Here is a 26,898-nt window from a genome sequence, read left to right on the forward strand (position 1 = left end):
GAGCTTACTGTTCCTGCAACACCATGCAATTGTGAGCTGAGTTGTCACCACCTTTTCTTTTTTTTTGTAACCACTCCACCTCTCCTAACTTGCTTAACAACCCAACAAGCTAGAGGAGAAAGTGAGCCAGTCTCAGAGCACTTAAGGTCCTAAAATATGTAGGCATGTACTGTCATAAGGGGTTGAGGAAAGGTCCGGTCTGACAGAAACACAAGCTGAATATCAGAATACAGAATCACATACATTTTGTTTTCTGGGAAACAAGATCCACAAGTGATAGATGGAGCTGGTCCCAGCCGGCCCTCGAGCAACATCACATACAAGGTAGTAAAGAAGATCCGTCTAAGGTGATGGAGAGCAAGAAGTGGGAAACAGCTGATATGTCAAAAACATTCTGGCACCTGAAAGAAAGTGCAGCAAAAATCTAAAAGTAACGAATGAGAGTGCACACCTCATCGATGTCCATTTTTTCCTCTGACATGCTATCCGTACACACACATCGAAAACAGACGGAGGAGGGTGGAGAGAAGGGAGAGGAGGGGGGGGGGGGGGGGGGACGACAATATGCTAGAAAACATTTGGATGGAATAGAAACAATGAGCAGGTTTCAAGTGGCAAGAGGTCAGTTCTTTTAGGGGTGGTGGTTCTCAAACATCTCTCTCCGGTTGATGTCCAATTCCAGCACCCTCCGCTCCAATTAAAACCTTCCCACTTCCTGTGGTTGGCGGTTCATCGGCAGCAGGCTTGTGGAGGCATTTCCAGCACATCTCACCAGCTGTGTCCCTGGCAGCCATGACAAGCCTTCGTCTTCCTCCCTGTCAACAATCGCTCTACGCAAGCTCCAGCCCTGATTAAACCCCAAGGTTCACTCCTCATTAGAAGCACTTTCCTCTGGCGAGAAAATGGCAGCCACGCCCACCAACGAAGAATTATGGGAGGCTGAAATGATAATGACAGTGTGTAGGAGGACAAGGGCCAGTAGGCAGATCTTCAGTCGCCCGCTGCACAGTCTCGGGGTGGCGGCGGAAGTGACCGAAGCCCCCACGGGCTGGCAGGAAGAAGCAGTTCTTTTTAGCGTGCCCCCTGAAGGGTTGTCCATTTTGGAGTCCCATCGGACGTCGCAGCACTCCGCCTCACTGTCTGATGGATGGTTTCCCAAGAGACCTGAGAAAGAGAAGACACTGGATGAAAAAGCTGAGGTTCCCCTGCTGTGCACTTGTATTTATAACAGGGGGTCACTGGTAGTTTGGTGTTCTCACAGCAGATATACCAACTGTGTTCTGTATTCCACTGTTTTGCTTCACAATCAGCTGTTCACACGCTCATATGGAAGGCCAGAAGGAACCAAACCAAAAATAAGAAATGGCTCATAAATACATAAATATGCCATTAAATGTAAAAGTGCATTCAGTGCTTTGCAAACTTTGAAACACAAGAAACTAAAGTCGTGACACCATAATTGCTTCAAGATGTGACACTAACACATTTTAACATCATTAATGTGACTTTTAAACATTTAAGCTAACCGGTCTCACGCCGTCTTGTAGCCTGGTGAAGGAGTTCGTTTCTTTCCAAATCAAAGACAAATGAATTACGCTGATTGATTTTTCTTGGTGATAAATGAGCTGACAAAATGAACAATTTTGTTTGCTGTTATTCCAACTGTGCAAAACATATTTACGCATTTGCGGCTTATTGTAGGGCTCCTGCAATAAAAGTAATGTGCTCAGCCCAAGTTATAATGAACCAGCCAATGTAAAAGGGGGTCAAATTTGTGCATTAGGGTCAGCATACCTCACTAATCCATTAATATCTGCGATTTTCCAACTGCAGCCAGTGATATCAGACAGTTCAGCTTCACCCATCAATACTGGATCCATGAAGAAAAACCAACGTAACAACAAGATGCGAAAAAAAGGTTTTTTAGCTGAGAAGGACATGAACTGAAATTTTTATTGATTGCTCAAGGATGCAAAGAGAGTCCTCAGCATGTTTTGGTTATTTTTAGGGGCTGTAGGTAATGTTATCAGTATGTGTCAAACGCTAACAGTAATTATCTAATACAAAGAGACAAAAAGAGTAAAGAGAGACTGTTTTCCATTTAGCCTTTTTAGCTAAATCTGATACATCTCTATGGTGGCTTTCTGTGAAGTTGCTTAATAATAATAATTTTAAAAAGTTGAAAAAAATAACCGTGCAATAAACAGCTCACATGGAGCACAAATGACAATGATCTGTCTAACACCAGCCACCTTGTTGCTCATCTGCTGCCTCGGTAAACGGATCAAACGCACTAGACCTCAGCGTGTGGCTCTAATCACAACCAGACACGGTGACCCTCAAATGAACTCCAATTAGAGCTCACCACGGCACAGAGGGAGCGCATTGCTGCATCAGTTGATGGTTCTGGAAGTCTTAACTTGCCAGCATGTTTATAAAAAAAAAGAAAGAAAGAACAAAAGGTTTGAGTTTGCTGTTGAATCTTACATTGGTACGACTCATTTCCACCTGCAACCCTTCCAACCTGAGGTATCGACCCTTCCTACGTCGATATTCCACTAATGTAAGAGGTCATGCTGCTTTTGTTGCCATGCTGGTAGTGTAGGTAAAATATTTAAAGTGTACCACAAGTAGCTTTTTGTCACTTTGAACTGGGGGATTATCTTTTTGGATCTGCTCCCATGGTGCATTGAAAGATGCAGACTGGATTATGGTGGATTCACATAGATTTATGCCATAATGTGAGCCCTATTTGTTGTTGCAAAGAGCACTGCCAATTTGATTTTAGCAGCTCCTGGTTGCAATGCACCAATAAGTTTATGGACGACTACACTAAATTGCCGATTCACTCACCCATCCAAATCATTTAAATCAGGTGTTCCGATCCCTTCCATGGCCATAGATGTATAAAATCAAGCACCTAGCCATGCAGACTGCTTCTACAAACATACATAAATGAATGGGTCGCTCTCAGGAGCTCAGTAAATTCTAGCGTGGTACCGTGATAGGATATGACTGCACACCCGTAGACAGAGCAAGGTCCACAAAGACATGAATGAGTCAGTTTCGTGTAGAAGAACTTGACTGGCCTGCACAGAATCCTGACCTCAACCCGACAGGACACATTTGGAATGAAACAGAGTGGAAACTGAGCCAGGTCAACATCAGTATCTGACCTCACAAATATGCTTCTGGGAAAATGGTCAAAAATTCTTATAAACACTCCTAAACTTTATAGAAAACCTTCCCAGAATAGTTGAAGCTGGGTGACATCATATTAAACTGGGATGTCACTCAAGTTCATATGCGTTTGATGGCAGACAAGTGAGTACTTTTGGCAATATAGTGTAGCGCTGGATTAGTTCAACACTGAAGATGGCTTAGAAATTTAATAATATCTAGATTGTAGCTACGAAGGAGTTCTAGGATAATGATATGTTTGAATAGTGCAAGCCACACTAAAAATGTGAGTATCACCGCTGGGTGTTTACATTTAGCTGAGATGTTAAAGCAGTTTTTTAAAGCAAAACATGGAAGGGCAGGCAAAGAGGATTGGAAGTCACTTAATTGGCTCCAAAAGCTGAGCGCCGCAGACAGCCGTGTTGCTGAAACTGCTGACTGTTACCGACACAAATCAGGCGCTAAACTAGCATGACTAACTTCCTGTTGATTCTAGAACACCTGCATGCACCTGCCCCTTTCTCTTCACAAAGTATTTCACTGTGGCTCACAGTTTGCTTACAGCAGCCATTAATATTTTTGATGGCATATTTTTAAATTTATGGCAAACTAACTTATTATAACCATCAGGAATTCTTTAATTCACTCACATTAACCTAACATGCATGTCTTTGAACTTTGGAAATCCACGGAGACTCACAGGAGGGAACACGGTCAAACAGGACGTCAAACGTTCCTGCTCAGAGGTGAGAGTGCTAATGCCCAAATGGTATTTTTTAAAAATTGTTGGAAAGGGACACCAAAAGGGCAGGAAAAGCTTTGTAAAAACCAAAAATAATTCACATCACAGTTTTCCTCAGTAACCTTTTTTTTTATAACAGAAACAAGACGATAATTGAATAAAAACTAACACACGATGAAATGCATCGACACCTTCATCAACTAATAAAAGCAAGATTAAAATACTCTGGATACTCTTGTGCAGGTCAAATACGCACATCTGATCTCCCCCCAGGAGCAGGTAGAAAACGAGACAAATGTCAGCGCTTGGGAGGAAGAGAAGAGCAGACGCTTTAACACTTTAACTTTCAGACTTTCTATTTTACTCAGCTTCATCAACTTTGGATGTAGTCTATCGATCGTGGCTCAAGAGTTGGGAGTTCGCCTTGTAATCGGAAGGTTGCCGGTTCGAGCCCCGGCTTGGACAGTCTCTGTCGTTGTGTCCTTGGGCAAGACACTTCACCCGTTGCCTACTGGTGGTGGTCAGAGGGCCCGGTGGCGCCAGTGTTCGGCAGCCTCGCCTCTGTCAGTGCGCCCCAGGGTGGCTGTGGCTACACTGTAGCTTGCCATCACCAGTGTGTGAATGGGTGGATGACTGGATATGTAAAGCGCTTTGGGGTCCTTAGGGACTAGTAAAGCGCTATATAAATACAGGCCATTTACCATTTACCATCTAATGATATTTAGTCAACTAAAACTAAAATAATTTCAATGCCTAAATTTTGACGACACTTAATTAAAATTTGCTGTCAAAAGGGAAACATGCCTCTGTCACAATGTTTTGAAAACTTTTTGCTATAATTTGATAAGATGTGTTTTGTATAATTTTCAGTTCAATACAGGCTTTAAAAGCAAATAACGGCTTTCTGTTTTTAATTAGTTTCACGCAGCATTCCAACTACTTTGGAATCTGGTTGTAGTTGACCCAACAGTCTCATTTAGCACTGCAGGAATTGTTTTCAGCTGTTTAACCCCAGTATACTTTCATAGAATCATCACACAGCGAAAGTTGAAAATCAAAATTTGAGGTGACTAAAAATAAAATCATGACTTCCATCCATTATAAGCATGCACAAACCTCTAAGCCTTTAGGTGTTGAAATGTTTTATGTTGTCAGTCTCATCCAGGTAACCCGTGAAGCTGACCTTTATTACAGAATAAAACAAATCTGCAGCAGATACTGAGAGAAGGACTAAATGTGTTGTTAAAACGTCCTTGCATGAGGACTGCAGTGCTCAAAAACACCACTAGATGTCATCAGAAAGCCTTTAGAACCACTTCACTGTTTTCCTGGTGAGACACCATTCAGTCAATACAGAGAAACACACACTGGATGATTTATTACTGTCTGTCCTTTTGCAAAATGCTACTCACCAGCTATTCACTAGCATAAATTAAATTAGAAGGTTTTTCTGTGAAGAGGATACAAGGCCCCATGAACACCCACGCATGCAAACACACAATCTGCACTCATCTCCAGGATACACGAAGTGGCACTAGGCAGGAAGTGGGTATTAACCTGTGCAGATGAAGCTGGGGCTGCCACCGTGGATCAGGTCGTCGTTATCGGGCAGGATGAACGGACAGCTCTGCTGGACCTCCAGGCAGTACTGGTGGCACGGCACCTTCTTCTGGCAGGACTGCTGGGTGGTGGGGAAATACTGAGCACACAGCCAGGGCTTATAGGCCGCCTGAGGAGGAGAAGGAGGAGGAGGAAGAAGAATTAGGCAAGAAAATTACATAAATAGATGCAGGTTCATGGTCCACAAGAGGATTGGAGGAAGTTACTGCATTTGTCTCTGCTGGGTATTGGCCCTCCCCTTGGTTCAAATAGCTTTCTTCACAATAACAAATAAATATCTAGAGGTCCACTAAGCGTCACATGTTTTTTCCACCAAAATAGAACAGCAACACTTCACACATCAATCTAACAGCCACTGGGATATTAGAGGTTACTGTTCAAAGATTAGCTAATCAAAGCTACGCCAAATACAGAGTAATCATTGGCAGGCAGGACTTTTTTTCCAATAAAGCCATTAAAGGCACTAAATATCTTAATATCCACGATGTCATCAGTGACTCATCTAGGATTAGGGACAGGGTTTGGTTAACATCTGCCCCCTTCTGAGGGACTTTTTGCGTGTTTGAAACAGCCAAATGGAAAATCGTTTAACAGAAAAAAAACAGTCATGACAAAAACGTACGAGACTTTATTTCAAAGCAAAGGGGTGTTTTTAATCTGCTGTGGTGTGTTTGGCTGCTTGCTGCATGCCAGTGCAATCAAAACCAAATGGCACAAAATAAACTCACCACATTTCATCCTGCGTCTTCTTCCAAGTTAAATTTGCTTTAGTTCACTGTGAGGCAGGATGTAATACAAAACGCACAGACTTATGTGCATAAGGAGACAGATGGTGACATGTAATAGCCAAAGCCTCGAGCTTGGAAAGCTTAGCAAAACTAAATGAACCGAGGGCATACCACAGTCTGGATTCATTCTCATTCTTAGCCATTTCTTTGTGTGTTTTATTGGGATTAACACAGGAGAGGGGAAAGAGCACAGACGATATCAAGCAGAGACTGAAATCAGATTTGTTTAGGACCCCACCGCCTACTGCGCCAACCCGGTGGGACCAAAGATCACTGTAAGTTCGATAAGTGCCCTCTAACACAGTCTTTAAAGGTGGACAGGCACTTTCCCCCATCCCATCTACCTTTGTAGCTAGCTGGGAACCTTTAAGCTGAATAAACCTATGCCTCAAAAAAAAGAGTTGGCATGATGGGACACACACCGGATGCTTTTGTTTCCTTGGACTGCTTACAATGTTACATGCTTCCTATGAGCCAGCTTTCTTTGCTCTACCTGGAGTTGGCAACACAATTTTTCAATTATTGTCTCATGGAAGCCACAAAGACATGCAATGAAAAGCTGTGTCAGTTAAATAACAGCGGAAATGTGCTGCTATTAAGTGATGAAAGCCACTAAAAGAGTCATTAGGCTGCCTGACACATTTAAGCAATAGAGGTACAACAGCAATTTTCAAGTGATGAATCAAAGACAAAACAAACCATTACCAACAGTCATGTAATTACCAAATAGTACAATGCTAAAATCTTGCCATGAGCCAAGTTTTGCACTTACTAATGAATGCTGCAATAACGCAATCTGAGTTTTAAGGGGAACACCACCAATGTTCCACATTAGTATGAAGCCTTTTAAAGTTGGGAAAATGAAAATAAAAGCCCATCTTGGGCGTGGTGGAGCCTGTGATATGCTTTTTTTTTTTTTTTTAATCTTTAATGTTGCTTCACACTTCTCCCTTTCCTGGTAAACTGTCGCTCTCTTCCCCGTTCCAACCCACTTCTCAACCAATCAGCATTCGACCTATGCCCATTCTAGCTAGACGATGTTGCGTTTTTGGAGGACTGCACGGGAACATGCTTGTGCATGCTGAAAACCCCGCTTTGTAGGCAAACAAAATAAAACTCTATTATGCAATATGTGAATACAATCCATCTTCTCTGAGCCAACGCTCATTTAAAATGGATTAATGCAAAGCAAAAAAACTACCCTGTGGCCAGACAAACTGGATGTTGACCATCCGGCTTGTCATTGGCACACACTTAAAAAACCTGTGTCGCTGAATGCATGGGGGGGCATTAGTGCTCATGGAATTGAATGGTATATACACGTTTTAGAGGAACATATGGTCCCATCCAAATTAAATCTTTTTCAAGGGAGACCATGTCAAACTACATACTGTATCTATTACAAAAGCATGGCTTTTGTAGCTTTTGTAAGAGTCCAGGTGGTGAACTGGGCTTCATGCATTTCAGGCCATTTACCTGTTGAAAACATTTGGAGCATCATGAGACAAAAACCATGACAAAGAAGACTCAGGACTGCTGCAGCAGCTTTACTGCTGTTAAAAGAAGAGGTGATACTACACAGTGTTAAACATGGGTCTGCCCCAACTTCTCTGAAGTGTGTTTCTGGCATCATATATTTTTCTTCAAATTGTACATTTTGTCAGTTAATAAGATTTGCAAATCACTGCCTTCTTCTTTTATTTCTATTGTAATCATTTTTTTAAATTTGGTTTTATATTTTTAGCACTAAAACTATTCTTTATTGTTAACCTTAAAACTGTCAGTTACCGTGTAGATGCTCACCAGTATCAATACAATCCAATAATATGGCAGTGTTATATACTGATTTTTGCGCCATCATCTTTTGAATTTACGAAATGATTTTTAATCTAGAATTGATCCCTTGATACGTGTGATAATGTAAGCCTGTGCCTGTCTCTTTAAGGCCTTCCCCCTCCTCTATTATGATTGGCCAGTTTCCAGAAGCATCCACCTTCAGACTTTAATAAATAACAAAGTAGCAAACTTTAGCTTTTTGTCTTCTTTTTTCAAAAATTTAACTTACTTAAACTCAATTTAATCATGAAAATGAATCTGATTTTAAATATTTAAGTGAAAAACTAAGTAAACAACTTTAACAATTTAGGCAAACTAAATAAATACAAAACTGTTCAAAAGTAAACAAAAGTGATGGGGCCTTTAAATAATAGATGTGAATAAAATCAAAAATTTTGTATGTGTAATGATAGTCATAAACCTCCGAAATGAAACAAACAAAACTAACAAAAAAATCCAAAGGGAAAGACAAAACGGTGCAGGCACAGTTAATTATCCCTCCGTGTTATTTAACCACACAGAGACATCCATGCTTTGGAGGCGGGGCTGTCATTGTGGTTCGACTCCTCGTGGTTTTAGATGTTTGTTTAAATTGTACCCAGGTAAATCTTCACCTCTAGCACTGGCCTCCCACATGTGCGTCTCATTTCCTATTTATGCCAATATACAAAGATAACAAACAGTGCACAGGCAATTATATTAATTATAATAATCTGATTAGGATGATGGGAATCATAATGATGAGAACAATGTGCTTTGTAAAATCTAATATATTCCAGACACGTATGACTTCATGTTCACTCTACATGCATCTGCAACATACTGTACTGTTGGGCTTATTTCCAGGAAATACACTCATCCATCAAAGCAAAAGGAGAGGGGAAAAAGTCAATGCTGTTTGGGATTTAGAGGGAAAATCTGTCTCTGTTTAAATCCAAGCTCACACTTGCAAAAAACAACAACAAACTGCTGTGGACTATAGTGACTACACCTCTTTGTTTTTTGGAGGGTAATTTAGATAGACCACACCAACAGTGTAATTCCCATGATTCTCTGTTTTTGGTAAAAGCGTTGTTACGGTGAAGTGGCTCAACAGCTCAACGTACAGAGGAAAAAACAAGCTCAGGGCCAAGATAAAAATCAGACAGATCAATGAATGGGGGTTTATCTTTCAAGAGTTTGTTGGAGTGTGACGTGTAAAATCCGTGACCGAGGATTTTCACTGTGCCGGCTTCTTGTCTGCGCATATGCTGCTGTTTAATTTGCGATCATTTTATATAAATTCTCACCGCCGTGAGATAATCCGTCTAGGGATACCGCGGCTATCAAAAGAGAGCCAAAACAATACAATCGCAGTGAGACAGGAAATCTGGGTCCTCCTGAAGATGTATGCTGGCAGTTGCCAAGGTAACGGCTTTTTCTGCTTTTCATTAGAGCTCAATGGGTACTGCCCCACTCTCTGTCGGTTTGTCTGTTTGTGTGCACATGTTTAAGCGTGCAAGCAGGTCTATGTGTGTCTGCGTGTGTGTGTAAATGTGTGCGTGCGTATGCTCAGCGTGAAAAGGGAAACGTACAAGAGCAAATTGAGTTAGTCAGGAAGCAGGCCTGGAGTCTGATTTGATCAGTCTAATGTGTGATCAGTGTGAATGGGAACCTGGCACTCAAAAAGCCTCTGTCGCCATGCAGCTTAGTCTGCTTCGTACAATTTACTGAAGCCCAGAGACACAGACAGGAAAGACACCAAGCTGGCAACTGCTTCCACCAGGGCTTTACTCCCTGCAGCTGATTTCAGCAAAAGCCCATCTATTTGCACAAAGAGCTTCAGTCCTGTTTAGATGCCACACCTGACAACACATCACGTGTCGGTTAGTCGCTGTGTTTTGGGTATTAACTCTAGAAATTTAAGTAATTTTCTCCCAAGCCAATTATTTAAAGCTGAAGAATAAATAAGAATAAAAATCCCATTTAAGTGCTAATGTTCTGCCAGATAAGTGTCAGCAGTGATGACTATTATATGAGACAGGTTGAGGTTTAATGCTAGAACAACCAATGGTTGTTTACAGTATGCAGTGCATTAATTGTTTTTATACTTCACAACTTGTTAACTATTACACAAGACACTTAACTTCTATAGCACTGACTACTGTGGGTTTGGTCTTTTGCTGTTTAAAAAAGTAAGGCCACCTGTCCATTTTCATGGTGCACATTCACTTGGGAAAAGCTAGTTAGCTTTTCTTTCTTTCTTTAAGGTTGACTTAGGTGGTAGAACGGGCAGTCTAAAAATAGGATTTTAGGTTTTTTTTAAGGTCTTTTCATACCTGTGGTGTTTAGTCCATTGCAATCAAGCTCGGTGCGGTTTGTTTGTGCAGGTGTGAATACAGTAATCGCTGAAATGTGGACCAAAAGAACCACACCGCGACCACCTCCTCCAAAGAGTCTTGGCGCAGTTGTTTTCGTTGATTTCAACTCCAGAGCGGTTTGTTTATGGTGTGAATGTGATCCGACCTTGATCCAAACTTACTACGAGGTCTACCTTACAAGTGTGAGCTAAAAAAAAAAAAAAAAAAAGAGGTCTCGTAACCACATATGCTTTGTATTCTGGGATGCGGCAAGTTATCATAAAAGTGCAAGGGTCAGTATGGGTAAGCACTAGCTGTGAAATGAACATAAATTCTCAACACATTTTGGTTCACTTGGACTTGACTTGGATTTTTCTCTGTGCTAAAACAAACCAAACCACAGGAAAAAGCTACAAATTCATCAACTTATTCGGACCAGAGGAAACAAACTATATTTGGGAAAACGTCCTTACAGTCTATGTATCGAAGTGTCCTTGGGAAGGATACTGAACCCCGAACTGTTCCAGATGTATCAATAAGAGTGTTATTGAGAGCATGAATGCTAGATCAAAGTGCCTAGGTACAGATAAAAGCATTACATGAATCTGTGTGATTGGGTAAATGAGACTCAATGCATAAGTACTATTTTATCTACTATTTCTGGGTAAAGGCTCCTAATTGCAAAGTACGGATCAACTATTGTTAGGGGTCACACGGGTCTAGAGAGCAGCCATCGACCATCTGGCAACCATCAGTCACTGAAAAGCTGGCATGTCTGCAGCCACTTGCCAACTGCTCTCGAAGTTGTAGTGAAACTTGAAAAACTGTAATGCAGGGAATAGAAAACACAGACAATGGACAGCAGGATGATGAAGAAGTGTTCCTGTCTGTTACTGACTAACCAGCTTTTACAACCTAACAATGACAGAACTTCATTGTGGAGTCCTGACCTCACAACCATCAAGACTGTAGATGTGTTAAAGGCATTTAATAGCCGACGAGCTAACTGTCGTAATGCAGGGATGCATTTACTACTGAATAATTACAAACAACTGGCATCTACAATCGCAACTAACAAACACAAGCCTAATGGCCCGAGCTTGGTTCTACCGTAGGTTTCTTCCTTAAAAGGGAGTTCTTCCTTCCCACTGTTGCCAAAGCACTTGCTCATAGGGGTCATCTGATAGTTGGTGTTTTCACTGTTTTCTCAGCCTTATAGTAAAGTCTTCACCTTACAATATAAAGTGCCTTGATGTAACTATTGCTGCGATTTGGCACTATATAAATAAAATCAAATTGAATTGAATGGAATTCAAAGCCAAGGGAGAATATAATGTGTATTTTAATTGTAAATTCAATTTGATTTTAATGATTTTAGTTCTAATGCTTTTGTTTGCCACATGAAATAACTGGCAGGTTGGAAAAAAGTGCATCTGATGCCTTCAGGGGAGGTTTTCTGCCTGTGTGCTGTCATGTAGCATCAATCAATTGGATAGCAAAAAACACTCTCAAATCAAACAGCGGAGCAACTGTGTCTCTGCAGGGAATGCATGTGGGGAGGGGGGGGTGTCACTGGTTTTGCAGCCAGCAGGTAGCGTTACAACTGTGCTGTATATTGAAAGATAAAGATTAACGGAGCTATTCTGGTGCTACATGCTGCAAAAGTTAGCAGCCAGAAAGGAAAAAAGTCACATTTACGATGTAATAAAAAGACCCTACAAATAACTTCTCTCTGCTTGGCTAAAAGGGGATCCACTCCTCAGCTCAAATGGATATCACACACTCCTGGTGACTTCTGTATTGTAAAAAAGGGTCAGTTTTTGGTCATTCCACCAAAACCAAGAGCTGTTCACAAGAAGCGGCTCTCAGGTTGACAGCTCCTGTAAATCTGACATGCAAAGCAGCTCATCCTCCATTCTGCTTTCCCGGGCTGCAGGGCTTCCCCCACCATTCCCATTCGCATGCCTGTCATCTAACACAGAGAGGACTGTGGGAGAGCTTGTCTGTAGACAAGAGGAGCTGCTGAATTGCAGACACATGTAATTGTTTGCTCGGTACTCATTTGGTAGCATAGCACAAAAATCAACAATATATAAACACGTTCAACATCAAACTAGCACTCGTAAAAAACCCCACTGTGCCTTTATTTTCTACTTTCAAGTGCAGACCAACAAGAGGAAAAAAATGTGGGGCTACATTATGATGATCTAAAGAAATAAATGGCTGTACGTATTCTTTGTGAAATATAGAAGACACTAAATTCTGCTTCTTTATAATGAAAAAAAATCTGACTATTAGGGAACTAAATTGTTGTCATGTCTATCCATTGCTATTGTTAATTTCTTTATCCTTAATTAGTAATTTTAATTAGGCCGTGGGATAAGTTGTTGTCAGAGAAACTTGTTGCAAACAAACATATTATGTAACATAACCATAACCAATAATAATCTAACATTATTATTTAATAATGAAGTACGCAGACACTGTGACAGTGGTGTTGACATCACAGACATTGTCAGACAGTAACCAACACAGCTATTATGGTGTGCAAAATAAAAAAAATTCATTCAAGAATTATTGATGTATTTTTTTATTATTTATAATTTGTTTATTATGTATTATTATACAATACTATTAACGTGAAGAAAGTGTCAAAAAATTCCAGGTACTGGTAATAGTTCAAACATGAAAGGTAGCTAACATTTAGCGTCCCCTCCCTGTGTCCTAGCTTTTATGCTAATGCTAAGCTAATCTAGCTTCATATTTAATTTAGAGACATGAAATAAATTGTGTTAATATTGTTAAATTCAGAAAAATTAAAGCTAGATTCCCCCCTTTTTCTGTTTCATATGCTAACATTATCTAACTTCACATTTATCTTAGAAAGATGAAGAATATTGTTTTAATTTTGTTAAAAGAAGCCAAGCTAGCCCGCTTCAGTTCCAGCTGTGATGCTAAACTAAGCTAAATTACTATTTATGTTACAGAATTGACTTAAACTGTTAATTTTCTTCTTTCCAAAAAAAAGAACAAAAAAGCAAGAGAGCTGCTTTTTAGATTTTATGATAAGCTAATGTAGCTTCATGTTTGAATAGTCAATTATGTTACATTTGAAAAGAGTAAATAATCTATTTATTTTGTTCCTGAGCAGCAGCCTGTTACAGCAGCTCCCATATGCACTGCTGTTTTTCAACTACTCTAATTCATTCTTAATAACTAATAACTTATTTACCAATTTACTAAAGAACTGACCAAATACCGGATGTCTTATATCATGTTTTATCCCATACCCTTTAGTTCTTGTTAAGAGTCAAGCTAGCCCCTTCTCCTGTCTCAGGTTTTTATGCTATACTACTATGTGTATATATGTGAAGATATTATGTGTTAATTTTTTTTATCTTTTCAACTCTTGTTGAAGTGAATGAGTGTGTTTTCTAAAATGGGGCTCATAAAACAGTAAAATGGCTGCTTTTGAGTAGGAAGCTCCAAACATTACTCATTAAGTGTGCATATTTTTTTATTAGCCTTAATATACTACTAAACACAGGCCATGAAATGATGTCTTGAGCCACAACGAGTGTATCCCCAAGTTCTGGCTCATAAATGAAGTGCCACGTTAACTGTACTCATATTGGCTTAAAGCTCCCGGGTATGTAAAAAACTTTAACTCAACATGCTGTGAAGTATCAACACTCTGTTTCTTTCCCAGCAGGACGGTGTTGTCACACATACACACACACGCGCGCGCGCACACACACACGCGGCGGCTATAAAGTGGAATGACAGAGACGGCTATAAAAAGCATATGAGTCAGCAGCAGAGTGAGATCCCAGTTAGAAGCTGAATGACACAGATCATTACCACTCACACAAATCATGGCTGCGTTAGAACAGGAAGGGGCTCTTACACTACCTGTGCTATTTTCTGCTGTGTTTCGCGGTTTGACAAGGCTTTTTTTAAGTACCGTACTGTACCCAGTGTGCAAAATAGGGCTAGATTCACGATACTGAAGAGCTCACATTTGAAGTGGAAATCAACAAGCGAATATGACCTGTTTCATTCAGGAAAAAGAATTGTATAAACCACACAGAGCAGGACATAAAAAAGACACCATCAATACTGGCAAAATTTTGTTGATAGGACTTTGATCATTCAAAGCTTAAATCTCAGCGGTCGCCTTGGGTCAATGATGCAACACTTGGATAATCCAGCAGGACAGGCAAACACACGGTTGCCTGTTTTCCTGCATTGACGTGTGCACTTATTGCATCCCATCCTCTGGTGATGTAACACATCCAGGCAGAGCTTCTGTGTGTGACACTGAGGCAGGGCGCTCTCACCAAATTAGATGGTTTGCAATTTCAGTGCGACCCTTGTTCCTACCTTGACCGTGTCAGCCTCTACCGACAAGCGCTCACTTGGGAAAAATCAAGTGAACAAAGAAAAAAAATTTTTTTAACCACATAAAGACTAAATACTATACCTCCATTACTTTTCAATAACAATATGCTAGCAGTCAATGTCATAGAGGAGACATTAAGCCCAAGACACCATCACACCAAGATGACAGCAAGTAAGGACTTAAAAAAGAATAAAAGCATAAAAATAAATACACAGCAATTCACAGATATATTAAAGAACCTTAATTTCCTAATTTCCTAATGAGACTTTCAGAGGACGTCATCACTGTTAGGACTGTGTTGATTATTGTAACTATTCAACGTGTGTCTTTCAGTCTTCTTTAGCCTGACTTCAACTGGTCCAGAAGGCAGTTGGAGCATCTAGGCTGCCAATAAGAACTAGCAGACATCCGCATATCTCCCCGATTCTTGCTTCCCTTCATTACCTTTGAGCAAAATTCAGAATTAAAATTCTATTAACTTACATAGATACATGGCTCTGCTTATATCCGGTTGTTCAGTCTGACGTCACTAGCCGTGTCTGGGTCTGAACTCCGCTGCAGGTCCATATATCAAACGATCACTATGGCATTACTGAGAGTTGAAAAACTGTCTAAAGTCTTTCATCTTTAATAAAATGATCAGCGTTCTGCTCTACCAGGTGTAACAATTGAGTTTAACATCCAGGCATCCATGAAAACGGAATTTATGACATTTAACGGAGTTAGAAGTTAGCAGGGAGTTAGCTCGCTAGCTTCTATCTAAATACAATATAGCATGTCCTGACTGTGGGGTTTTGGAAACAAATTAAAATGTACAGCTCTGCTATCACTTCCAGCATAAATGAAGACAGAAAACTAAACAGCAGTGACGTTTGTAGGGTTACTGAAGTTGGGCTAGCTGGTATATAATGATGTGCTACGTGACCGCTAGCGACACAGCTATGTTAGCATAATATAAACAAGCTAACTTTTTTTCCACTCGATAAAAGTTAATGTGAGTGTTCTCGGTGGTCAGGAACAAATGTAATCGCATGGCAGGATGCTGTAAAAGGACCAAACTTCAGCCAGGAGAACAACTGAGATAATCCATCCACAATACGAGGTTAGTCATTCATATACTGCTGCATGGGCTGGGCTGTAGTTACATCGTAAGGTTTTAAAAACTGAGCTTAAATAAATGATTAGCGGTAATAAAAGCCGAGGGAGGTCAACAGTGATCACTGACTGTTTTAGGAGCTTTTTGAGATCAAATAGAAGAAAATACATAACATTAAACATGTTAACAACACAAAAGCCATATTAAACGCAGACTACTTTAGACCCGGAAGTAGGATTCGTCGCGTCATCACTGAACAACCGGATAGCAGAAATACTAATAACTTGTAACAGCAGCTAGCCTCTCCGATCATCAGGTCTCTTAACATTCCTACATCCTTATTTTAAAACCAGAGGTGATCTCGTTTTTATAAAGCCTTCTCAGCCTGTGATCAGCTGGACCCAAGCAGTATGTTGATTGTGTCTGTATTTAATGTGTGGCTTCTATAACTGTGAGAAACTTTACTACTGTGTGTTTTAAAAAGTGCTATACAAAAAAAAGTTATTACTAGTATTTCAGACGGGTCTAGGTCACATATATTTCTTAGACCCTGTGTCAGGTCTTTGCTGAATTATGTCAAGATATGCCAAATTTTCAGCTAATAACTCTTTGGCAATCACCTCGGTGTTGCAAAAATACTATTTTATGCCTGTCAAACTATGTTACCATTGACATTTTTGGTGGATTGAACCAAAGAAACGGAAACAAATTCTGTGTTTCTGTTACAGGCTGCCCATAACAAAGTCCCTAAAGATATAATTTACAATTGTCTGTTATGTGAAGGGACAACACTGGTTCATCCGTCTAGTTAGGGGCCTTTTTCACACAGGAATTATTCATAGGTCAGTGTTAAGTGGCTTAACAAAGACAAAAAAACCCCCCAAAACAACAATGAGCAGGTACAAGAACTAGATTGAAAATGAGTGAAAAGCTTGGAAAGACCTTCAGAAAGGCTGGAGACTTAATGCTCAAGTCCACTGAAAAAGTGTAAGAATAAGAAAGGCTGGCTCCTTGAAAGTAAAATATAAGGAAATGAAGGTTGGCTCACAACATTTGCTCAGTACTGTCTATTTTTATACAATCATTTCAAACTGTTCAACAAATAAAACATTTTAAAAAATCTACGAAAAATGAGATTTTAATCTATTTTATTATTTTTGAAATGTCAACATTTGTCAGTAAAGCAGCTCTGATAAACCTCTGAACTGAAACCGAGTGTAAATGCTGACAAATTGTCGGTTTTCCAGTTTCTCAGAAGTAAACAAGCCCAAAAGAACAATGTTTAAAGGTGAAAACATTAAACACGGGCCTGCTTTAAAGATCAATCATATTGACAGGCTTCTAGAAATCTTGACCCTTTTAGCTGGAAAGCCTCTCTAGAGGACACAGCTTTATGAGACGTCTGACCCATTAGGCTTGACTGACACGAACGGGAAGATTTTTACAATCCGACTCAACGCTATCTGCTCCTGCTTTGCACCCAATGCTGCAAGATTGGATCCACTTATCAGGACGTAGATGCAAACATAGCATCATTTCCCTGAACCGTGTTTTGTTCATCATTTCTGAGAAAACATGATCATGAATGTGCATGGCGGGATTTGTTTTCAGCCTGGCTCCATTTACAAAGCAGGCAGGTCTAACAATTGGCATTCAGCCCATGTAAAAATGCTATCTGCTGCGAAAAACAAACCTAATTTCTTTAGGCATGAGGTTGTTTCCCAGGTTTGGTTTTCACGGTGAGTAGATTAAGCCGTGCTCTGGTCGAAGAATCCCTCTTGGCTTGGAGCCAGCTCTGCAGCTCTCCTCTCCCAAGTTTTAAAGAAATCATTTTCAGCTGGATCAGAGAACAGCGAGGCTGCTGAATAGGTCAGTGTGGCTCTGCTTTCTTCATCGATGCAGACCCTGCTGACTGCAGGTGGCTTGACATAAGCCTGGGACATATCGACTGAACCATCCAACCCCCGAGATGGTGCTCCATGATAAACACAGTGGGATAAATGCTGAGTAGGGACCTTGTCGCTGTGACACACAGGAACCACAAAACTGAGCTTGGCTACATCACTCTTATCAGCAATGAAACATGACATCTAAAACACCTGGTTGTTTATGTGTACGCTAACATGAGGATGAAAGAACTGGAGTCCAGGTAAGTACTAACATGACAGGACTCTAGAAAAAGACAAGGTTCAAAGGTGGGAATACTGGAAAGAAAAAAGGGACAGACAGATCATTAAATATCCAGACACCTAATACAAGTTGGCAACATTAATCTCTGGATTCCATCCATTTCTACACACTGAGTTTTTGAGGTCTGCAGAAAATAAATTCAAGGTGACTGACGTCATCACAGATGATCGCTTTTCAAGGTAGAAAGTGTAAACAGTGATCATCACATCCGAGTGTTGGGAATAATGACAGAGAGGGAATGAGAAGGAAGGGCCAGTGTGCGAGAGGAGAGCAATCAGCATATAGATGTTAAAACTGTAATCTGAACACAGTCAGGAAAAAAAAAGTATTACTCCTTTAGGGGTAAATTGCTTACCGTATTTTTGACCCTTGTACTTTCTTTTTTCTACAACAAAGCAACAAAAATAGATTTTTTTTAAGAAAAGGTGTAAAGTTGGTTCATTTCTGTTTTTATTACCTATCACATGTCTGTAAGAAGATTCTAACCTCTGCCTAGTAAACCCCTAAAATCTAAGAAAAATAAGAAACAGTGCAAATATGTACCTTTTACTTTTCGCAAGAAAAAAGAAAACAAAGAAAGAAAAAGAAAACAAAATAAAGATTCATCATATAATAAATTTCCCACAGTCTGTCGTCACTCTGCCCACTTTTTATGGCTCGATTAAGACAGAGTACAGATTTAGACTAAACGCTAGCATGTTCACAAAGTTGTTGATGTTGATGATCAGTTAGTGTCGTTTGCTGCCCTTTGCATTATATTGAGATGCAACAATTCCAATTTACTTTGCATTTCCAATTTATTAAATCCAGTTTTTAAGATCACCAATTTTAATTTTGTCTAACTTTCTAAGAATTTCAACTAACAGCACAAACATTAAGTGTTGTATTGTTGATATGTAATTACATTTCTACATAGGTAAACTTTAATAACAGGTAAATGTACCAACTTACTCCAGTCAACAACCAACCCACTGGTATATCTTGAGTCTCCAGAGCTAATTTTTCCTGTTTTTCGCTACTGAACGTTAAGACGCCATTTAATATCACAGTGAATTATGGACACACCTCGTTAACCAAGCTAGCAAGCCGCAAATAAAGTTAACTTTAAAAACAAAAAGCTTACTAGGCTAACATTAACTTTTAACTCCCTGCTATTAGCCAAAAGACATGTATTTTTGTATTAAAAAACACAACAACCTGTAACTATATAAATGCTTGTCTATTACACACACACACACACACACACACTATAGTTACATAATATAATGTGATTAGTTTATCAGATAGACAGCTTTTTGCTGTTATCATGCTATTGTCCTTTCCTCTTCTAAGACATTTAATAATTTAAAAAAACTTTGTAACTAGAACATGAATACCAAAAGCCATGCTAAGAGCTCTTCGATGTAGTATGTAGACATGGTGATGTGTTGCACTAAAAGCTAATGCTAGTAGAGCAGCATCCTCGCAGTATTATTACAGGATTATTACAGAGACAAGATCTTCTGGTTATTTTCAAGCCCCTTAAGAGTAGAAGACATTGTTATGAATGCATTATAAAGTTAAGTGTGTGTTAACTGTGTTACTGTTCTAATCTCCCAGAGACCTCAGAGAAAAGTGAAGACATACACGTCTCTTAAGTAACTAGAAATCAGATAACTGATGCAAAGTGTTGTAGGCATAGAATTTATGAGGAAAAATGAAAGAATCCACCTGCTGATCAAAAAATAAGATGTTATAAAGTTAAAAATGAGTGCTTACAGACCTCTGGTATAGCACACACAGAAATGTCACTAAAGGTATGCACTGTATGTGTGTTTATTAGTGTATATAACAGCTAAATGGAAGTTAAATGTCCAAGAGGCCTCCCGTTCCGCCCACACCAGGAGCCTGACACAAGCTCCTGCGTTCATACACCCCCTCCTCCTGCCATCTCTGCAGCCTTGAGAGCTAACTACGAAAGAAATTTGTTAATATCTCTGGGACATATTACAGTAGCAGTCGAGTGCGAAAGAGCATCTATTAGAAATGAGACAAAGCTGAGGAGCGCGATTTCCCATTTAACATCTATTGTTCTAACAGAGCTGAACACTGCTGAAGAGGTGGGAGAGGGTCTTCACAGCAGTGTGCAGCTCCTCGAAACGCACCAAAGTGGCTCTCAACTCAGGTGGCCACTTAGCAGTTTACATGAGGGGAGGATTTGGAGGGGAGGTCACATGGGAACGGCATTGGGACTGTGGGTGTACCAGGTGCCTCTGATAATGGCTTGACATTCTCTCTATTCGTGCTAAACGGAGCAGCTCTCTTAGATAGAGGTGCATGATCTGCACTGATCTATCGCCAGACAAGGATGCTCAAACTGGAGCAGTTTGCAAAGTCCTGCAATACTTTGAAAAATAACGTTTGAAACTCCCTTGCTAATGATATGGTTAGGATTACAGCTAAATGAAAAATAATATTGAAAAATTAGAAATATGATCAAATGTATTGCTTTAGGTTTTTTGTATGCAAATTTAAATGGATGCAACTTGTTTCAACATCAAGGAGGAAGCCCGAGTTGGTTTTATGTTGCAGTGCTATTTGTTTGTCTTTAGTGCCTTTCTAATATTCATTAATGAGCATGATGTAGCAGTTAACATATTTCACCCTACATGTGAAAGATTCCTGGTTTGTGGGAGGAGACACAAACCCAGCCCCAACAGGTAAACATGTTTACACGTAGACAGGCAGGTAGCTATTTAGGTGGTTAACAATGGTGCAGTTTTCTTAAAGAAATTTTTTTTTTTTTTTTGGGGGGGGGGGGGATCCCAAAGGGGTAAAAAAAAAAAAAGTGCTTTGTACAGTCCAGAACAAAAGTTTAAAAGGCGAAAAATGGCAAAAAATCATATTTTGCATGGTTGGATCTTAACAAGGTTCCACGTAGAGCTTCGACATGCAACAAGAAGAAATGGGAGTGAGACAAAACATTTTTTGGAGCATGCAATTTATTGAAAACAGCACTTAAACTGATACAGGCTGTTTTACAGCTGATCAAAAGTTTAGGACCTCATGCCTTTAAAAGGCCAGGTCTGTGCAAAAATGTGGATTCATTGTAATTTTCTGTCAGGTAGTCACACTGACCTTGTGATGGCAAAGTCAAAACAATGTTCCCTGAATGTGATCGGGTTGTTGAGCTGCATAAGCAGGGTTTCTCGCAGCACGCCATCACTGCTGAGGTGGGACGCAGAAAAACAATCATTTGGAATTTCTTAAATGATCCTGAGTGTTATGGAAAAAAAAAGTCGAGTGGAAGACCCAAGAAATGTCACCAGCACTGAGCTGGAGGATCCAATTGGCTGTCTGTCGAGACACTGGACGATCCTCGACCCAAATGAAGGCTGTTACTGGTGCCGACCGCAGCCCTGTAACCATCAGACGGCATCTGAGACCGAAGGGCTTCAAAAACAAAAAATGTCTTCAAAGGCCTCGTCTGCTTGAGCGCCACAGAACTGACCACTTGGACTTTGAACATGGGATATTGAAAGGTGGAAGAAAATTTTATTCTCAGATGAGAAAAAAAACGTAACCTTGATGGTCCTGATGGTTTCCAACGTTACTGGCATAACAAGCAGATTCCACCTGAGATGTTTTCTACACGCCACAGTGGAGGGGGCGCCATAATGGTCTGGGGTGCTTTTTCCTTCAGTGGAACGATGGAGCTTCAGGAGGTGCAGGGGCGTCAAACGGCCACTGGCTGTGTCCAGATGTTGCTGACAGCGTCCCTCATGACTGAGGGCCCTCATCTGTGTGGTAACGACTGGGTTTTTCAACAGAACAGCACTGCAGTACACAATGCCCGCAGGACAAAGGACTTCTTCCAGGAGAATAACATCACACTTTTGGACCATCCTGCGTATTCCCCTGATCTAAATCCAACTGAGGACCCTTTGGGATGGATGGCAAGGGAAGTTTACAAAAATGGACAACAGTTCTAGACAGTAGATGTCCTTCATGCGGCCGGCTGTTCCCACTCACCTCATGGAAATATCAAGCAACGAATTTTTGAAGTGATCAACAATAACAGTGGAGCTACTCAATACTGAGAAACAAAAAAATGTTTTGTCTCACTCCCATTTCTTCTTGTTGCATGTTAAAGTTCTACTTGGAACCTTGTTAAGATCCAATCATGCAAAATATGATTTGTTGCCATTTTTCAAGTGCTCTTAAACTTTTGATCTGGAACATATCCAGCTATAGCTATTTCCCTTTGATAATGACGGTCTAAGGGGGAAGTATTGGGGTTCATTTTAAAATAACACAGTGGCTATTGGGATACATTTTCAGGAAGTTTCAATACATGAAAAGGATGAAAAATACTAGAAAACAAATATCATAATTAGCTGAGATTTAGTGACATCATCCTGCATCACCAGCTCATTGCTCAAGACAATGAGGGAAAATCAGATTCTGGTGACTGACAGCAGGACTGGCTGAGTTTTAATACTTCCCATGTATATTTATGGTCTCTGGTGACACCAAGTGCTCCCAAAAAAGTAAAAATAAAAACTGACAATGAGGATTATTAGTGGGTTATTACTGTAGGCTGTTATTCTGTGCCTTGAATACTAATGAAAAACAGGTAGAGACTGTGGGATTGCTCTGTGTTTTTACTGGACTTAATGAAGTGAGAAAGTCAACGGAGGCTACAAACTGCAGCTTCAACTGTTTGTGATTTACCGGAATAAAATCCCTGTACTCACATGATTTACATTCACACTGCTTATGCCACAGGTCTTTACTCAGTAAAGAATACCCATTAATTCATAATCTTGGTGTGTATCTGAGGGCAGATGTTATTTTTACCGTTAATAATTACAGCAGCACATGTTCATCTTTCAACGAATAAAATATAAATAAAATATTTTCTGCTTTGCACTAAGGCTAGTGAGTAGGCAGCACAAGGTCATGAAGGGATTTATATGAGACCTGTATTTGTAGGTGTATATAGCATAGATCTGTGAAAAGAAAAAGAAAAGCATGAATAATTTTTATGTGAAAACAACACATTTTGGCCCTTGAGACATGAGTTTAAACAAACAATTAATGACACTGCTTCCTGAACAGTTCGCAAAAAAATACATTCATTAGTGCTTATGCTTTTAAACTCGAGCTAAAAATCAACAACCCAACTGAAAAAAATAATTTAACACCACTGACTAAAATATCTTTAGTGTTAAATGAACACAAAAATTCAAACGACACGCTTTCTTACATTAAATATAATCATTTAACTGCTTTCAAAGTTGTTCCATTTCTCTTAATCGATCGGTCGATCTTTCTCATTCCATCCCTGGATTGGAAATTTGCCACAAAGTAATTAAAGACAATCCTACTTCTCTTACTATTAGCCATAGCCACTAGCCGCTACCTTAATGATAACTTAACAGACAGCCAGTGTGGCTATCCAATAAAAGTATTTTCAACTTCTCTATTTCCACAGCAGATGGATCCTCATGGTCGATTTGGCAAGATTTTATGACGGATGCCATGCCCTTCCTGATAAAACCCTCCTAATTACGCATGTTTGGGACCACACTACACTAGCTTATGACCCCCTGAGGAAGAGTTTGCAGCTATCACGTAATTGCTAAGAGTTAAGCAGTTAACATTAATGTATTATAAACTTTATTTATAACAGTTTAATGTTTCAGTGTTATTGAACCAAAATTCAGTGACGTGAGTGTCAACTACTTTAGTCTGTAGTGATGGGAAGGGCTGTGTGCAAGACTCTCTGCAGTGGTGCTGTATGAAGTTGTGCATGAGTTGGAAGAGGCACAAACAGTACTGTTTGTATCAGTGCTACTGCAAATGACTTTCTAATCTGATAGCAATTATTAGTATTGATTAGTACCTGAGTATTGAAAACCCTATTCAAGACCATCTGCTGAAGTTCAAACCAAGCACCAGATTCATGAAGAAAGGTGATGTAAAGTAACGCTGAATGTAGCCAGGTACTGGTGCGGTGCCAGATGGGCTGGTCTGAGTATTTCTGATCTGTGGTATTTCTGATTTGCTGGGATTTTGCATCAAAGCCTTGTTTAAGGTTTACAGAGATCTGTTCTGGTCAAACAAAGAAAAACGTCCCAGTTCTCAAAAAAACAAACAAACAAACAAAAAAAACCAAAAAAAAAACACAGGAGCTTGGAAAACCTGCCTAGTCTGATGATTGGTAATTTCTGCCACATGGATCTATCCATTCTTCCTTGCATCAATGATTCAAGGGGGTATTACACCATAGTATATAGTATGAAATCATACTAGATAAGATAAGATAAGATAAGATAGAACTTTATTAATCCCTCGGGTGGGTTCCTCTGGGAAATTCGATTCCATACTATTAGTGTGTGTGTGTGTGTGTGTGTGTGTGTGTGTGTGTGTGTGTGTGTGTGTGTGTGTGTGTGTGTGTGTGTGTGTGTGTGGAGATGTTCACTTTGGGCCCTATCATTTAATGATAACAGCAACACTATTGTTGCTGACCGTGTCCATCCCTTCGTGACCTGTGTACTCATCTTTTGACGGCTGCTCCCAGGATAATGCACCATGTCGCAAAGCTCAGCTTATCTTAAAGTACTTCTTCTTTAACAATGCAGTGAGTTCACTGTTACCAAATGGGATGCACGGTCACCACATTTCAGTGCTACTGAGAACCTTTGGGATGTGGTGGAACATTAGATTTGTATCATGCACAAATCTGCTGTAACTCTGTGATGCTATCATTGGACCAAAATCTCAGAATTAGAGTTTTAACAGTGGAATTTGCAGACATTTTTAACTTTTTGACATTATAGTGAACTTCAAGTCAAAATGTAGTATTTCTAACCAGAAATTGAATGTTAAAGCTGTTATTAACCATCCATAACGAATAATTCTCTATTTCTCTCCGACAGATTAACTATTAGCGCACAGAAACACAGATTAACAGAATTATCAATGGAATTTGTACTTCTTAACAACTATACTGAATTTTTATAGCAAATTACATTTACCTGAATGATAGATGTAGTCAGAGAAGACACTGGTTGGCCTATATTACCTGTCTATATTGGTTTATTGCAGGATTTTTTTTGGCAATTACCATACTGGCTGTGCATCATTATGAATTATAACACAGGAAAAGTCACTTGGGGTAGTTTCAAAATGGTGTCATTACACATTTACAGGAGATTTATCTCATATTAGAATCATCAGGGCTTTTTTTGTAGGGTAAAATGGATGGAGGATGTTTGATTACAGACGGTTTTGTTTTAAGTGGACTTGTAACTGTGGATGGGATACCATAGATAGCCTTTTCTTTCAATCACTGGGTGCAACACCCAAGGACAAGATATCAGTCGCACCTTATCTTAACCAGACCACAGAAAATACTTTCTGTGAAAACCACTGATGTCAAGGAGATACTGCTTTTACTAAGAGACCAGTTTAACAGATTAGTTTGCAGACAGTACTATTATACAGTGAAATATGAAATGCTATTTCAGATACTTACAAAGATTTGTTTGAGTCCCACTAAAGTCTCACAACAAAGCTCCCATCCCTCAACCAGTACATGTTATATTGACTGAATAGATTAATTGTAATTTCACATGTTTTGTGCTTGTTTTGACATATCCTTAAACTGGTATTCCTTGACATTAGACAGGCTTCACTGTAAAAGAACAGTTCTAACATGTTCACCGGTAATGATTAAAAAAACCTCCTTAAATGCACCACACTGTTAAATGTGTAACACAAAGTCCAGGTGCCATATCTAAATATTAGCCCTAACAGGTAAAGCATCAGTTCAAAAAGAACACATTGATGAGAGATCTCAGGTTGATTAAATCTCAGTTTACTGCAAGGCTAACACACAGAGACAGACAACAATTCACACTTATATTCACACCTCCACGTGTAAAAAGTGAAGCCAATGCAAAAAGTCTGTTGCATCCTTCAGAGTGGCCAGCAGATGGCATCTGTTCTGGCTGCTAAAAGAGGTTGAACTGTATAAAAAGCAATGACCTTGTTTCTCACTAACCTTATTAAATATATCCCTAATAAGGTCGAGATTTCTCATGTTCATGTTGTTAATTATGGTCCAATTTAGGTTAAAACATACTTATCGTATGTGGGCGTGCTTTTAGCGAAGGATGGTACTTTGTTAATGCGAAGTTGCGACCTGCACATCCGTCGAACTGTCCATTAAGGGTGAGAAGTGTCCAGGATTCTTCACTAAACTCTTTGAGCTGTCAGTCTGAATGTAGCTGGGTTCATGTTATGCTTTCCACACGCGCAAGTATGCAAAGGTCCGCTTAAGTCTGAGCGACCTAAATTTCGTCATCAAAGGCTCCAAGCGGACGTGCTCGCGTCTCCCACCTTTTTTTGCAAATTCACTGACTCGTCCACGGACACACTATGCCACGGTGCACCAACTACCCATGCACCCTTTGCAGCAAACTCCAAGTAGACTTGAAAAAGTATACATGATAAAAAGGACTCTATGGCCAGTTGCTCACGCCCACATCCACCAATTTCTGCCAAAGCGTTTTTTCCCCCTCTGTCACTTCCTGTTTTGTGTTTTCCCCGCCTCTCCTTGGCTTTTCTGCCACCTTTTGTACTGTGCATAATATAGTTCATTTCAGAGCAGCGAGGGAAGCTGATGAAATCACCACTGCAGCAAATCCTGAATGAAA

At 39.9% G+C, this 26,898-nt stretch overlaps 1 protein-coding gene across 1 annotated transcript in view; it reads right to left on the reverse strand.

Annotated features, from left to right (window-relative positions):
- Positions 1-480: 480 nt before the first annotated feature.
- The window catches only part of LOC308394562 (NALCN channel auxiliary factor 1-like), a 50,163-nt gene continuing 23,745 nt past the window's right edge, over positions 481-26,898 (reverse strand). The window contains exons 2-3 of the mRNA XM_080878936.1: positions 5,480-5,651; positions 481-1,164 (exon numbers count right to left, since the gene is read on the reverse strand). Of these exons, the coding sequence (XP_080735062.1) occupies positions 866-1,164; positions 5,480-5,651 (471 nt within the window). The 3' untranslated portion in view covers positions 481-865. The remainder of the gene's footprint in view (positions 1,165-5,479; positions 5,652-26,898) is intronic.

This window comes from Rhamphochromis sp. 'chilingali', assembly GCF_963969265.1.
Source record: "Rhamphochromis sp. 'chilingali' genome assembly, chromosome: 3".
Lineage (NCBI taxonomy): Eukaryota > Metazoa > Chordata > Actinopteri > Cichliformes > Cichlidae > Rhamphochromis > Rhamphochromis sp. 'chilingali'.